This window comes from Apus apus, chromosome 3 (genome assembly GCF_020740795.1).
Source record: "Apus apus isolate bApuApu2 chromosome 3, bApuApu2.pri.cur, whole genome shotgun sequence".
In the NCBI taxonomy this organism is placed as follows: Eukaryota; Metazoa; Chordata; class Aves; order Apodiformes; family Apodidae; genus Apus; species Apus apus.
This window is the reverse complement of record NC_067284.1, coordinates 40,244,082-40,259,738: the sequence shown is the minus strand read 5'-3', so window position 1 is coordinate 40,259,738 and position 15,657 is coordinate 40,244,082. Positions and strand designations below refer to the sequence as shown.

The following is a 15,657-nucleotide window of genomic DNA, read 5'->3' as shown; positions in this document are numbered from 1 at the left end:
CTCCATTTTATCTGTATGAGGCTGACAGCCAGGGAAAAGCAGAACATATAAAGGAGCTTCTTAACAAACACTGTATTGCATCAATGAACCTCCAAGTATTAGATACTGCAGATGAAAACTGAAGCATGGAAAAAATATCAAATTAAACCCAGATATAATAAACGTAAAGGAAAGAAAGAAAATACAGAAATACATCAGGAAAAAAAAAAAACAGACAAATTGCATTCACTTTTATAGCAGCAAAAGTAACATTAAAATGGAGGAATATAAACATCTCATCTAAATGTGATGTATCCGAGGCACATGCTAATTCCCAGATAGTAGGAACAATGTATTTTTTCAATGTATAGCTTCTTAAAAATTATATCCCTTTATAAAGATAAAGGTGGAATGGTATTTCTTAATGTTTAATAATTTTCCACATGCTGAAATACCAATAAAATCATTCAAAGAGTTATGGAAACAGAAACCTTTAAACTTTCAATTCTAACCTTATCTAGTACTCTCAAAGGCAAAATCCTTTCCTGTGGTCCTCCAATCAGATTTATCCTTACAAGAACATGGTTTCTCTCCACCGAAAGACCATCAATTATAAAATTTCTGGAAAAACAAAACAAAAAAAACAATCCTAAAAACTCCAAAATACAGAACAACTTTGATTTATTCACTATGTAATTCAGAAAACTTTCATGAGTAAGGATACCTGGAGAGACATATCAGAGTTAAAACACAACCTTGAAAAAGGCATAAGGAAATAAACAGAAATATTAAGTACTTGAGATGTCTGCAAGCATTGTCCTAACTTCGTACTTTCCTATTTAAAGCTGATTGTAAACATCTGAGGAATGACTGGTCACAAAACAGTGGAAAACTTTGCAACCTTTGCTTATGTCCACATGCTGAGTGATTAGGGCGACAGTTAATGGACCATCAAAATTTGCTCCTTCTTTGGCCCACCAAATTTCTGTTGTCAAAAATAAGCAGAGTTATTCCTAGCAGCACACAGCCAACTTGCTGTCTGAAATCACTGTGGTACAAATTTTTTTTAAAGAAATAAAAATCAATTTTTATACATTAAGCTTCTTACAACTTCTTTCTTGGTAATGAAATAGTAGGTTTCATCCTCAAACAGTCTATAACAATTATCTATATATGCTGAGATTTCACCCATACTGATTCATTTACACTCTGTACTGGTCCTATATAGCAAATAGTAAGAGAAAGGTTTTCAAATTCAGCATGAGAGAAAGGTCAAAAAATCTGTGACTAAAATTACTGCCCATTTCTGTCCCAAAAATACACTTTTCTTTTTGGAAGGATGCACTGTGCAATTTTATTTAGAAATCAGCAATGGAAAGTCACAGAAGCTGGAGAGCTAAGTTATAAATATATTTTTTACAATCCCCAGAAAACCAAGTACTGATGATGCCTTTAATTCATAAACATTTTAAAATATCACAATGTTATATTATATACATAACATTATTAAAGAATTAAATAAAAATAAAAAGGCATATTTAGCTCGACAAATTTTGAACTTTTTTTTTTTAATAACTTCAGATTACCACAAATAAAAATGGGGAAAATATTTGGGTCTTATTTTTTATTAGTAAGCACTTTTGAGGTAGGCATGGGAGACAGAAGAAGACAGTTGTGTCTTTTCATAAGTTAAGGTTGATGACAAACCTGCACGTAGGTAAGCTTATGCACATTAGAAGTCAAACTGAGTGGAGCATTGGTATGTTAAAAGTGACAAAGTTATTCATGTGTTTGTTCTCAGGAGAAAAGTTTGATAGTTAAAATAACATTTACGTCAATCGCTTCTTACCCGGATCCTTCTGAAGTTTCTGTGACATTTTCCTCCTGAGCAGTTAGTAAAACTTCTGACACCTTATACTGAGTCTCCAAGAGTAAAAGGGTATTGAGCTCACAGCATAGCACATTTAACAACCTGCAGAGGGACACATTGAAATGATAGCACATTACTCAGAAATCCAGTAATGCAGAGTAAGACAAAGGCAAAGATGTTTATGAGATCTCAAAATGGTAAGAAAAAAAATGAATCTAATCTAATCAAACAAAAACTTGGAAGTGTCTGAAAAATACTCAGACAGAACTGGGTCAAGAACACTTTTACATCCCTTTTAGCCACTCCAGTGGCACAGCCTTGAACAAACAGGGAATGGTAACCAGCAGATTTTTCTTGTGCACTGAACAATCAGAGAAAATGTTCACTGGTTACCTCAGTCTGCTTTTGATTTTATATTACAGAATAACAAAAGTGACACAGGCTTAGTAAGATATCCCCTGTGAAATGTGAAGAAATTATACAGTAATAGGACTGGCAAGGCAACTCAGAATGAGGTTGTCTGAAGTGCTGGGAAAGGACAGAGACAAAAATAATTTTTCCTTTAGGAAACAGGCTCTTAAGCAGTCCTGTGCAATCACATTCATCACAGTTCAAAAGCAATAAAAGATTTAACGTGTAACAAAACCGAAAAAATCTGCTGTGTTTTGCGTTTGGTTTTGTTTCTGTTTCTTTTTTTTATTTTATTTCAGAGAAACACAAACAATGGTAAATGAAGCTAATAATCACAAGAGCATGACAGCACATTAAATACAATTGGTTTTTATACCCTCAGGGCAAATTAACAGGGAAAGTACTCCAAATATGTATCATATAAAACCTGACACAGGGCAAGCCAACTCGCACTACTTTTTCCGTGTTGCTGTTTAAACTACTCTATCCACTTAAACACAGCAACAGAATAATTTCATTGAAATTAGAGAATACATATTGTTTGAAATCTGTAGTGTGTTAGTCAATGCTTATTTTCTTCTATGTAATTCCCAATAAAAATTTGCAAGCCATTAACATCTCCAAATTCACACAATGGTGGCCACGGCTTAAATAGTACCACTGACAGTCTGTCTTTTTCTTTCTTTTTTTCTGTTGCTTTTTAAATAGAACTTAACTTGAAGAGGACCTAAACTGAGCACATTATTTTGATTTAACTATTTACTGACATTGATTCATTCTCGGTACTTTTCTAAATCACAGAAGAAATGACGCTCAACTACAGTATTTTATTATTATATAGAAAAAAGAAAACCACAAAAAAGGCACTGACTCCATTATGAAGATGGACCATTTCTTCTGTTAAGTATGATGACTTTAAATAGCAAAAGAACATATTTCCAGCAGTTCAGAACCACTTGGGAACAGACTGATGCCTGAGAATGCTGTATAACATCTCCTTTGGTATACAAAGCAGAGCAAAAAAAAGTAAAGCAAACCATAAGCAAATAAAATTAAGTAGGTGGGACAGCAGTAGGATAAATGACAACACTTATGAGATCTAATAGGAGCATATGCTACTAGGGCATTCAAGTCAAATTTTCATCTACTTGGAAAATGCCATCACCAAAGCACAGATACTTGGCAAATGGTAATATTCCATTGCTTAACCTTCCAAAATCATAAATGCATAGAATGAAGTTTGAAGAAAAAAAAATTCACATGTTATAGTGTGTATATTTGTGCACATACTTGAATATGGCTGTGAAGCTTTTCTTCGTTTTTAATTGCATTTGGAACCTAAAAATTGGATCAGACCACCCAGCTCAATAACATATATAAGGAAGGAGTGCATGTTTATGAAAAGGTATAAATCTTGACAGATGTAATACAATAAAATTAAAGCATAACTTTTTGACTTATGTTTTAAAACTTTGTTTTTAAAGCAGAAGATAGAATCACCAGCCATGCTGCTCAGAAATATGCTTTGATGCAAGGTCTTACACCTGAGAAGGAATAACTCCATGGAACAGTACAGGCTGCTGACTGACCAATTGAAAGGAGCTTTGGAGACAAGGACCTGGGTGTCCTGGTGGACAACAGGTTGAAAATGAGACAGCAATATGCCTTTGAAGGCCAACAGCATGCTGGGCTGTGCAAGGAAGAGTGCTGCCAGAATGTCAGGTGAGGAACCCTGTCCCTTTATCAGTACTAGTGAGGTGAATCACTGGAACAAATTGCTCAGAGATGCTGCAGGATTGCCAGCCCAGGAGATATTCTAAAACAGACTAGGCACAACTAGAGCTCTCTCTACCTGAACCCCCTCAGAGCGCAGCAGATGGACTACACAATCTTCAGTCTCCCTTTCAATCCCCATTCTACAGTTCTGTGAAAACTACTACTATGATATACGATATAAAGGACAAGAAACTGCAATACAGATAAACGGTTGTCGGAAGACACATAGCAATTTAAAATAAATTAAGAAAAATGCAAAATACATCTCACAGATGTGAAAATACAGTAGTAGTTAGTACCTTTGCTTCTCGTTTCCTGTCCTACGGCACCCCTGTCATTCTTGGAGGGTGCTCCCTAGATTCTACACCCTCGACTATAATTTCACAACCAATAATTCACTATATAAATCTCTAGTCTGAAAGAAGGCATGTTAACTCGCACTTGTGTACCTATGTAAACTGACTAGCTCCTTGGTTTTGGTAGGGGGAACCATAATTACTTCTTTCATTATGGCAGAACAGAAGGTCCTTCATGGGATATAAAACAGCTAGCAAACATTCTAGCTGTTAAAAAAAACCTTGTTAACTTTTTATGTTGCCTTTCTAAATGTGATCACCTGAAAATGAGATAATTAAATCACGTCTGAATTTTCTGAGTTGCTAAAAACACCCATTATGGGGATAGTTTCTTATCATGTTTCTCAGTATTTTTTTACGCGTTCCTTTTAAGAACACAAAATAATATGACATTCCCTGCACTCCTGTTTTTTCTGTTGTCTTTTCTTTCCCAACTTCAAACCATACTTCTCTCAAACACCACCTTCATGACAGTAAACACACTTCCAGTTTTCTGCAGTTCCCATACGTTCCCATAGAATATGCTTCAGTAGTTTCATAGAATAAGTTCTTCCCAAAGCCAATCTGCTTGTTCTCACTTCAAGGATACCTGTGAATGCTCAGCAGGCAATGAAAGATGCAAGATGCTGTTTTCGGATACAGCGGTTGTAATAGTTTGTGGTGGTCGACACCAGGCAGCAACTAAGCACCCACTCAGCTTTTCACTCACTTCCACCTCCCACAAGCAGACCAATGCCCAGCCAGTCTCTTAGCAATGGCTAATTGGAAGACCTAGCCCTCATCCCCACTGCTTTTATTGCTGAGCATGGTATTATACAGCATGGAACATCCCTCTGGTCAATTTGGGTCAGGTGTCCCAGCTGCATTCATTCCCAGCCTCTTGCACACCCCCAGCATCCTTCCTGGGGAGCGGGGAAAAAAAGAAAAAAAGCCCCATTTCTGAGCAGGGCTTGCACAGTGTCATCCAAAACACTGGTATGTCATCAATACTGTTTTAGTCACAGATGCCAAACAGCGCCATGTGGGCTATTATGAAGAAAATTAACTCTGTCCTAGCCAGTACCTAAGGAAGGAAGGAAAAGAAGATAAAATTTCATGCTATAAGCAGGAGTCCATCTACCACAGAAAAAAAAAAAAAAAAAGGAACATAAGCATATCCAAAGTAACCTGTAGTGCAATCCCAGCAACACTTGTGTTCAGGCAGTGTGCAATGGCTAACCAAACCTGAAATACCTGCATCTATGCTGTCTATCAGGTTGATGTGCACCCAAAATGGTGGGCTAAACTGGTCTTTACTGAAAGGTTTTCTTTTGGCTTACAGATACTGCCTTCCACAGATACCAGCATGACTGACTCAGGCCAGTGCAAAAATAGGATCACAAACAAGGACTGGAACCTCTTTGCAGCAGCAGGACCTCTTTCTTGCTAAATTAGTATGTATACCAGCACAGAAACCCAACGCAAAACTTTCATTAAATAATTCCAGTGTTATCATCGGGGACAGCCTCAAAACATTTTGAGTAACCACCAAAGCTTCAATGACAACACTCATCCAAACAGTGAGTGGCAATACCTAGTCAGTATTAGAATACACAAGGAGCACTTGGAAGCTTCATCTATGCAAAGCCTTGCATGTTGCCTTTGCAGACTGAACAAAGGGCATTAGTAATGAGCAGAGAACATGCCTCTGCATGTGGTCTTCTGAAAGAATCAAGGCTTTTAAATGTTCCACTGAAGGCAACGCTCATAATGGTTTTTAAACATATAAGATCTTCTGGATACAAAGTATTTATCAATACCTGAGTTACACCTCCAATGCCTGGGGTCCTGGAAGCTACTACCTCAGGCCTGTAATGTTCCTCCCAGTAAAAAAACCTCAAGGACTTAGGTACTCCTGAGTGTTTTCCACATTAAAAGATTTTCAAAAGAGCACCTACAGCACTTTAGCTACCCAATGTACTAACAAATCACATGCACTGTGATTGCTAATGGTAAAGGAGTTTCCCTAGTTAAACAAAAAATGCATTTCATGAGCATCACTTGACATTCTAGAGGACTCAGAAGACAAGCATTTTAATTTCCCTTAGGAAAGTAAAGAAGAAAAAAAAATATCAACAAATAAGCAACATAATCCTATCACAGGATCTGCTGTTACTATTTTATTAAGTATAAGTTATTTTAAATTAATAAACCTAACAGGCTTCTATTAACACATAAACTAACAAAATAAATTAATTAACTGTATAACTACATGATGTGGAAGCATGTCAACATAATAATCCTGTTGCAAATCCCATCACTATTAATGTAGACTCTGTCCTCTTTTACCTTTTGATTATTAAACAGGGGTCAAAGATTTACAGGACACATTCACTCTTCCTTCACACACACCCAGCATACCCACTTGGAAGGAAGACACTTTTTTTCCAAAGAACTATCACTTGCTAAACAGGAGACACAGTATAAAATGGTCATTAATTAGTCATTAACTCAATCCATTCTCCTTATTTAATTGAAAAAGGCTTGGTAGAAAGTAACTGGAGGATTACATGCTGCCATTGGAAGAACACCAATCTGGTAGATTTGGAGGAAGAACTAAATACCACCAGGCTTAATTCCTCCCCTTTTTACCACACTCTTCTATCCCCTCAAGAAGAGGAACTCTATGACCATGGCTTTCTTCCACTCACAAAGAGGTAAGGATGTTGAATGCCACAATACATGACAGGAGAAGGGTTTCTTCAGAACATTCAGCCAATAGCACTGTAACCAAGAGTAGATGTACCAGCCAGTTACTCAAATGTGAGTGATCAAAAAGATTCAAAAGTGACATTAAACAATGGTGCTCATGAGCTATGACGGTATACTTAAAACAAAGATGTGTGTAAAGCAAGAGGGTTGTTGTTGTTTCTGCCTGGGAGAAAAACTAATAAAAGGAATGCTATGTTTCTCAAGGGGAGATGAATTTGTTTAGATTAAATCTATAATGAATGAGATTTTAAAGAATTATACACAAAGATTTCAAAAAAAGTTTTTTCTAATTATAAAGTTCATTAATAAAGAGAGGATAAATCTAAATAGCATGTTGACCGGAAGAAAAAGAACAATCAAATTCTTATCTTCTACTTCTTCAAAAATAAGATAGTTAATGCTCTTTCAGTTGTGTTGCAATTATTAAAATACCACATTCTCTCAAGTAATAATACACAGAATATAAATACCATTAAGGGAACAAATTATTTCATAAGCTGAAGCTGCCGCATTATTAAAATGCAATTATGTAGAGAGGGTATGTTTACAATGCAGATGAAAGCACAATGGAAAAAAATGCATTCTATGGTATGGTAGAAATATTTATTATCTGTATTTCTTAAACCCAGAAAGTTGTCTCTTGCCTATCATGTTTGTTCACCTCCTAGATCCTGTGGGATTTAATTCATTCACCTGGATTTCACTGCAGTGTACTAGATGAAATTTTTACTAATACCTACTGCTTTGAGGCAAATTTCAAGACGCTGATGGATTTTTATGTCAATATAGTATAAGCCATTTAAATTCTCTTTCCTAAACCTTCCTCTTAGTAGTTTTGCAGGCCAACAGAAATAGATACAATGCATTTTTATCAACTTCTGCACACATTCAGCAAGTAAAAAAACGAGTGTTATAAGAAAAAAAAATAACCATGATATTTTAAATGACAAAAAAATGTGACTTAACAATGTCAAAATATTTATTATACATATCTGATAATAACAAGCCAATATTCTGTAGCAGGCTTCTCTGTAGCTCTACAATCCTGAGGCTGTTATTAATGAACATGTGACTTAGACATTTACAATTTTCTATAATTCCACAGAACCACAATTGTATTTAAAAGATTCACACAGAGCACTATAATAAATATGCCTTTTCAGCCTTCCCTTACACAGGGAAATCTGTTTTTCATTGCTGTGAAAATTATGATTCTACAAAATACATTACCTTTGGATATCTCTAATGCTAAGGAAGCACAGTAAGCACAGACTGCCTTTTAAATTAAACAGTTCCAATTTGCATATCTGAAGGAAAAGCATTTTACTCTCAGAGTTTTCCAGGTATTTTCTTGCAGAAAGCCAAATTCTTTAACACAGTGCTGTCCCAGTTGCTTGACACCTACTAGGGCAGGTGTTTCAGTGAACAAGTGTGACTAACAAAGATTCTTTTCATTCAGAATTCACATAACAAGAGATCTTCTAGCTTCATAATATTTAGGAGTTTTATTGATTTACAGCCAAATTAAGCCACTGGGGAAAAAGAAGGAAAAAAAAAACAAAACCCAAACAAAATAAATTTTAGTAGCCTATGTATATAAGATAGCCAAAGAAATAAATGAGATTTTTTCCCCTCTTTAAAGCAGTCAGATGCCTACTGATGCCAAATTATCACACATCCACAAAAAAAAGGGGGGGGTGTGTGTATGTGTGTAATTCCAGGAACAATATATGCTACAAATGTATGCTGTTACATGAGGGCAATTTTTACAAACCTGCCTGTAGACCAACTCTGATCCCCTCCCAATGCCCACAGTCTATGACTAATCCCAGTTATGCTGCTTCTCCTGTTATTTTTTATGCAAGCCAACACTGACAGTGTATCTGTGAATTTATTTTTGGACTATTGATACTTTTTAGGGACAAGGGGTTGGTTATCAAAAGGTAAAAATCCAGATAACACAGTGTCACTAACCTTCACAAAAACTCAGATTCTGAAAAGAGAGAACAGCAATATGTAAATGCCTGAATAATGCTTTAGGCAGAGGCTTTGAAAATATTTAATGCATATATTTTCTTGGCAAGCTGTAAAAACTCACAACACTCGCTGTACTGAAATACTAGATAAGTTGCCTTGGTACCATGTAATTCATCACTCTGAAAGAAAAAGTATGTTGCCACAGTTTACTCAATCCCTTAGTTAAAATAAGTAAGAGAGATTCAAAGAGTTTGGCGTCGAGAGGCAGGTGGTTAATAACTCCAGTGTCACATTTTTATGGAACTAGTCTTTCTCACATCCAGTAATTTAAAATATCATTTTCTCTGATACATTTGTATCAAATAAATAAAGCTGATGATTAAATTAAACAAAATTATCTGTCTTTAATGTGTTAAAAATTTATTTATTTGATTTCTTTGACTACTGCTGTGAACTTGCTTTCTCTAGAATTTTTGAATTGATGGTAGTTTAAATTCAGAATCTTCTACAATAGAAAGACTAAAGAGAATTTCTGCATCAGTTCTTGGGCATCCTGTATAAAGAGTAGCTGAGACAGCCTTTGGTGTTCTTTTATCAACTAATATTGGCTGACTGAAAGACTTCCTGCTTCTAAATAAGTACAAATCTTCTTTGAAGTTGAACATTGAAGTGACAGTTTGAAAATCTTTCTATACGCAAGCTGGAAACTGTTTATAGACTTCCACTTTTCTATTCTTATTTCCAACATCTTGCCTGAAGTTGCCTTTTAATAATTAGTAATTTATTATTTTTTTTAATGAGTCGAGAAGGACCTTCAAGTGATTAAATCTCATCCTACAGACACGCAACAGCTGCAATTAAAGGAATACCAGATTGGTGTCTGTGAAACTACAGAAAGAGAATCCTAGGCCAAGATACTTCCAAGTTAAGAATTACAAAAAAACAGATTCGCACTAGGCTAGAGTTTACTGTGTAATGAGAGTATTTTATCTTGACCACATAGGACCTAGTCTGTATGAATGCAGTCTAGGCAGCATTCTTTATAGAAGGAGAGATATTGGCTAAGCAAAACCATAACTAGCTTCCCTATATTTTTTCCCTTTTGTTTTCTACTGCACGCACATGACTTTTCTGAGCAGGCAAGCTTGAAAAGAAGAGTTGACAGCAGAGCCTCTGCAAGACTGTCCTTCCAAGTAATTGTTCACTATTCATACTTATTCAAAATGAAAACAATCATCCACCAGAAAATGTGATATTAGATTAAAACCAAATAGATCCATCTGTGCTTCTTGGATTAAAAAGTCTGTGGAAATACCTATATATTGTTAATGTCCTTATGTAGTTACATGTCTAGTGACTGAAGGCCAGTATACACACTCAGAAAAATGCAGTTCTAAATTGCAGAAGTTGCTTAACATGCAAGTAAGCTAATTTGTAACTCTTCTGAACAACAGGAGTGGATTACAGGACCTTAGAGTGTAACCTGTAAGTTGAACAGATATGAAGTTCAGCTCTGGGTGAGCCACAATGACACCTGACCAAACAATAAAGTATGTGGATGTGCAGATCTGTGAATTATTAAATTATTAAATAATTATTTGTTTGGCTGTACTATTAGTATTAGATCAAGCAGAAAGAAATGTTTCTAGACTTTAGATTCACCAAAATAATTGAGTCACATACCTGTTTGTCTTTCCAATGTTGCAGTTATAAATATTTTTTTATTATTTCTACATAATAATGAAGTGAAATGTAGATTTTGCTTCCCTGATTTACTTCTAAATTTTCAGATCTTTTAAGCATCTGATACTATTTGACCTAAATGCTGCTGAATTGGTATTCTTGATTAATTTAGTCAAGGAGCAAACCAGTTACAGAAGGCAAGGTTCACTTTACAGAACACAGATATCTGCAGTCAGCAGCACTCACAGAAAAGTTCATGGAACTTGCTTTCAAAAAGTATTTAAATGACTGCTTCCCATTTTCAGATAAAATAGTCTAGGGTTTCTTGAAAGCCTTAATACTGTGAATAACACAGTAAGCAAGACACATTCCAGAATAATCCAGAATTCTGGTAGCTTTTTAATAGGGACCTTGAAAGAACTATGTAATAATAAAAATTATCTTTGTGCAGACCAATTGTAGTCATAATAAAAGGCTTCAATGTCCTAATTCTCTATTATTTGCAAAAAAACTTTTGTACACCAAGCCCCACATGCTCATGAAAAGCCATTTAAACAACAAGAAAACACAGTCTGTGGTATACACAGGCCCATATTAAAATCATTAGACTTGTATCTTCCTTTCTTTTATAGGAAAGGGAAAGAAAGGCAGGGGGGAAGAGAAAAGGGTTTTTGAACAATCAAAAAAAAAAAACCACAACAAAAAACACACACACACAAAAGACTAGATGCTGAAAACAAAGTTGAACATGAGGTCCCTTAGTACCACTGAGATTCCAAGAGTCCCTGCAGAACAGGAAGCCTCTATTGAAAATCCCATTTAAATGTTGGTTGGCTTTTTTCTATTTTTTTGCTGTTTGTTGTGGGTTTTTTTAAGTTCCCTTTCTCTGATTGCTGCTTAATTATTAAGATATCTACCACTTTTATAAGTAGCATTGAAAGTCCACATTGAAAGCACAACTTAACCTTTTCTTGAAATCTGGCAGTTTCACTGGATTTTCACCTATTTCTTGACTGTCAGGGTCCAGCAGAAAATGCCATTACTACAGTGAATTCTGAAGCTCATCTTGTCTTTGTAACAACACAGCTTCTTTTACGTGATTATAGCTGAGCTTGTTACATTGCTCATGTGTGGTTATGTGTAGTTCCGTGGCTTCACAGGGCATAGGCCTTGTTAAAAATATTGTAAGCATTCAATACAACTTCAACAGGTGATCCATGTATTTGTGTACCAGTCTCTGTTTTATGGCATGGGAGTCAACTGCTTCCACAACCAGATTGCATAATTAATTTTTGCTTATACCTTACAAGGGTTCCTAGTATCATTGTAAGATAAATCTGTTATCTTACAAAAGGTAGAACGCAATCTAAAACAAAACAATTACTGTAAACTGTAAAACATCTCACTTTTCCTTATCCCTAATGAAATCAATGGGAGTTCCATCAAGCTTTTTATGGAGTCAGTATAATGCTAAATGAAGAATCATATTTTTCAAACAGTATTTCTTATTTTTATTCTTCCAAAAAAGTATTTCCAATTTATGTGACACAATCATATATCTCTGAACTTCAAATTCTGCCACTGTTCATCTCCTCAATGCTCATCCTTATCAGCAAATGATACTGCAATTTATGGTTATTCATAATTTTACTGTGTTATCAAAGTGCAAATACAGCTGCAGAAAGCTAATGTTGCAGTACTTGATCAATTGGGCTATATCTCACCCAAGCAAGGTTATAAAAGTTTTCCACACTATGAAGTACAATGTAGATCTTTCATTTCAATTGCACAAAATACATTCACAAAAAAATAAAGTTAATTCAAGGATCTGGCAAACAAGAAAAAATGCAGACACTAACATGTAATATTACAAACCATGAGCATAAGAGTGTGAGCATACTTTAGGTGTTTCTTCAGGTACTAGAAATATTTGTGATTAAATGGTAATGTCCTTCTCAAAATAATTTTTGGTGAAATAGGTGATAATGAAACCAAAACATGAAAAAAAATACATACAGGGAGACTAGATAAACCAAACTGATATAAACATGGTAAAAATTACTTTGCTTATTTTATTATTTCAGTGCAGTTTTTGTTTTATGCACGACAATGTAAGTACCACGTGTACTTTTGAATCAACTGGGCAAAATAACAACATGCAATTTCTGCTTATCATATTACAATATATCCATTTACAGGTAATAAGATTAGACTCTGCTATTCTCTGCTAATTTTTCATTTAATCTTCTTATGTCAAAAAAGGGGGGATTTCACCTTCACGCATAATAAAACCCAAACAATGTTATCTTATCAGAAGCAACACATCCAAGCATGTTATATCCTATTTAGTTAATGTGACCAGAGAATAAAAAATGAGCATCTTACCTCAGACCAAAGATATGTGATTGTTCGTAATTGAATAAGGAATGAATTTTAGCTTCCGAATTCAAAATTATAAGTCTGTCAATAATATCCTGCCAAAGGAAAATAAATACAAAAAACTCATGTATTATTTTATATTTTATGCACACAATAGTTTCATTGGGATGTTTACTATAAAATTAAACCTGTTATTAAAACACACATTAAAATGATTTCTGTAGGTAGAGGTGCTTTCCACCATAAAAGTCAATGGCAAAAAGAAAGCATACCGAGGCTGAGGGGGGGGAAATTCCCAGTTAAAAAAAAATATAATCACTGAACATACAAGAAGATCCTAGCGTATCACGTATCCTAATTCTTATTTAGTATTAAACCACAGCAAAAATGTTAAACTGTTTGCTGTATATTTGAAATGTGTACACATCAATTTTAATGAAACGAACAGCAAATCCTTCAGCAGAATACTCTAACACTGGTTAGTTATTCTCAATGTAGCAAGACCTGGCTTGAATGTTGCAGCTTACATCTTTCATCCTACAGCATCTCATGTAACAAACAAGGACCTGTGACAGCTCCCCAGTTCTTCCACAAATCCAACCTAATAATCTCCCCCTCTGGTTCACTGCTTACCCAAACTGATTCCGAAGAAATAACTTCATTAAAAGACCTAAAAATACATTAAAACATTCACTGATGTTATGGTGTCAGTTTACTGTGTTAACTACAAAGTCCTTATAGGCTTTATATAAACTGGATTAAACCCAAACTTTTTTCCACATTTAAGCATAGTCCCAGAGACCACAGAGGGTTATTTAACTGGTTAAATCAGTAAGTCATTTCAATATGATATGAGAGAAATTAGGACTCAAACTTTCATGAAATCAACCGAAGATCTGGTTTTCAACAGGCAAAAGTTAAATACCATAAGCGAAAGTCACAGTAGTAAAAAAAAAATAATAAAAAAACCTAGAACTTGTCACAGTAAACTGTCTTTATAAAATACACTCTCATTTAAAATACAGTGGAACCACATTTTCCCTCTTAGGTTTTTTGGGCAGTAGGGGAGAGTGCCATGAAGAACACTTGTTCCACATAGTATATTCACATAAAACAGTTCAACTTAGATGTCAAGGCTGTTTATAAAATTGGTAATGAAAGCAACTGATTTGTTTGGAGTTAAAGGCTATTTAGATACTTGCACATATAAAGAGTTAAATGCCAAGGGATATTTCCCTGGCAACAACCTCCTCTCATCTTAAACATCAAAGCTTGGAGCCTTCACAAAAGTAGAAAGAGCAGGTGCAGAGAGAGGACTACTGAGAAAGCAGACCAAGCTCTAATTCAGGATATTAGGAAGGATGATAATGAACAAGGCCCAACACAAAGTCTGATCAGAATAATGTGCAGATAGATCTGCACTGCTCAACTACAGAACATACCTTAAATATTACAGGTAGGATGCCATCTACTTTGAATATCTTAAATATATCATCTAAATTTAAGATTCTTTATAATCACTGAAAGGGAAAGAAAAAAAAAAAAGCAAAAAAGCATTTCACCTGCTCTAACATGTCTTTCAAAGCTACAGATCTGGAGGGTACCTTCCAAGCTAGATTCCCTTCCATATGTGCACTGCAGAACCTCTCAAAGGAATAGCAGAGGCAGGCAGAAGGACCCTGATTCATCTGATCCATTTTATAAAACATTTTTATAAGACAAACAGAGTAAAAAAAAAAAAAATAATAATCTGACATTTATCAAGACAAATTTTCCTAAGGGCACAAAATAAAAACCTGATGAGTCAAGTTACAAGTAAAAAAGGCCAACTGATAATCTGTTCAGTGAATGATACAGCTAGTTAAGCCAAAGATACAAAGAAGGAAAAATAATGTTTAAATCCTGTGTATTTAAGAAATAGAGGGCATAGAAAGAGGATTAAGTTCTGTACATTATCAAATATAGTTTGGCATAAATATTACAAGTCAGATTATCTGGCAATGTAACATGATTCCAAAATACAATAAAATGAAGCCCAGGAAGCAATTCTGTCTTCTAAGCCAATCTTCTAGTGGCACCAAAACTGCTTTTACTTTGCTTTCTAACTACAGTTACACCTGGTAAAATCTTTTATCTTTAGCTCTCTGCAATCACTGCCCAAAAATGTGTCTATAACAAATCTAAATTTCTGCTCAAGCCTAGAAGTTTTCTGAGTCAGACTAAGTCATTTTATGTTAAAATAATGTTAACCGACTATCTCCCTTCTGTTAACTACATAGAAACAGAGCATGGTTTGGGTTGGAAGGGACCTTAAAGATTATCTAGCTCCAACGCCCCTGCATGGGCAGGGACACTTTCCACTAGACCAGGTTGCTCAGAGCCCCATCAAGTCTGTTCTTGAACATGTTCAGGGAGGGGGCATCCACAGATTCCCTGGGCAACCTATTCCAGTGTTTCAGCATCCTCACAGTGAAG

General features: G+C 35.2%; 1 protein-coding gene across 3 annotated transcripts in view; it reads right to left on the bottom strand.

Annotated features, from left to right (window-relative positions):
• The window catches only part of TBC1D32 (TBC1 domain family member 32), a 78,750-nt gene that overhangs the window by 32,828 nt on the left and 30,265 nt on the right, over positions 1–15,657 (bottom strand). For all 3 annotated transcript variants that reach the window (XM_051613470.1, XM_051613473.1, XM_051613471.1), the window contains exons 23-25: positions 13,189–13,277; positions 1,829–1,951; positions 492–600 (exon numbers count right to left, since the gene is read on the bottom strand). In XM_051613470.1, the coding sequence (XP_051469430.1) occupies positions 492–600; positions 1,829–1,951; positions 13,189–13,277 (321 nt within the window). The remainder of the gene's footprint in view (positions 1–491; positions 601–1,828; positions 1,952–13,188; positions 13,278–15,657) is intronic.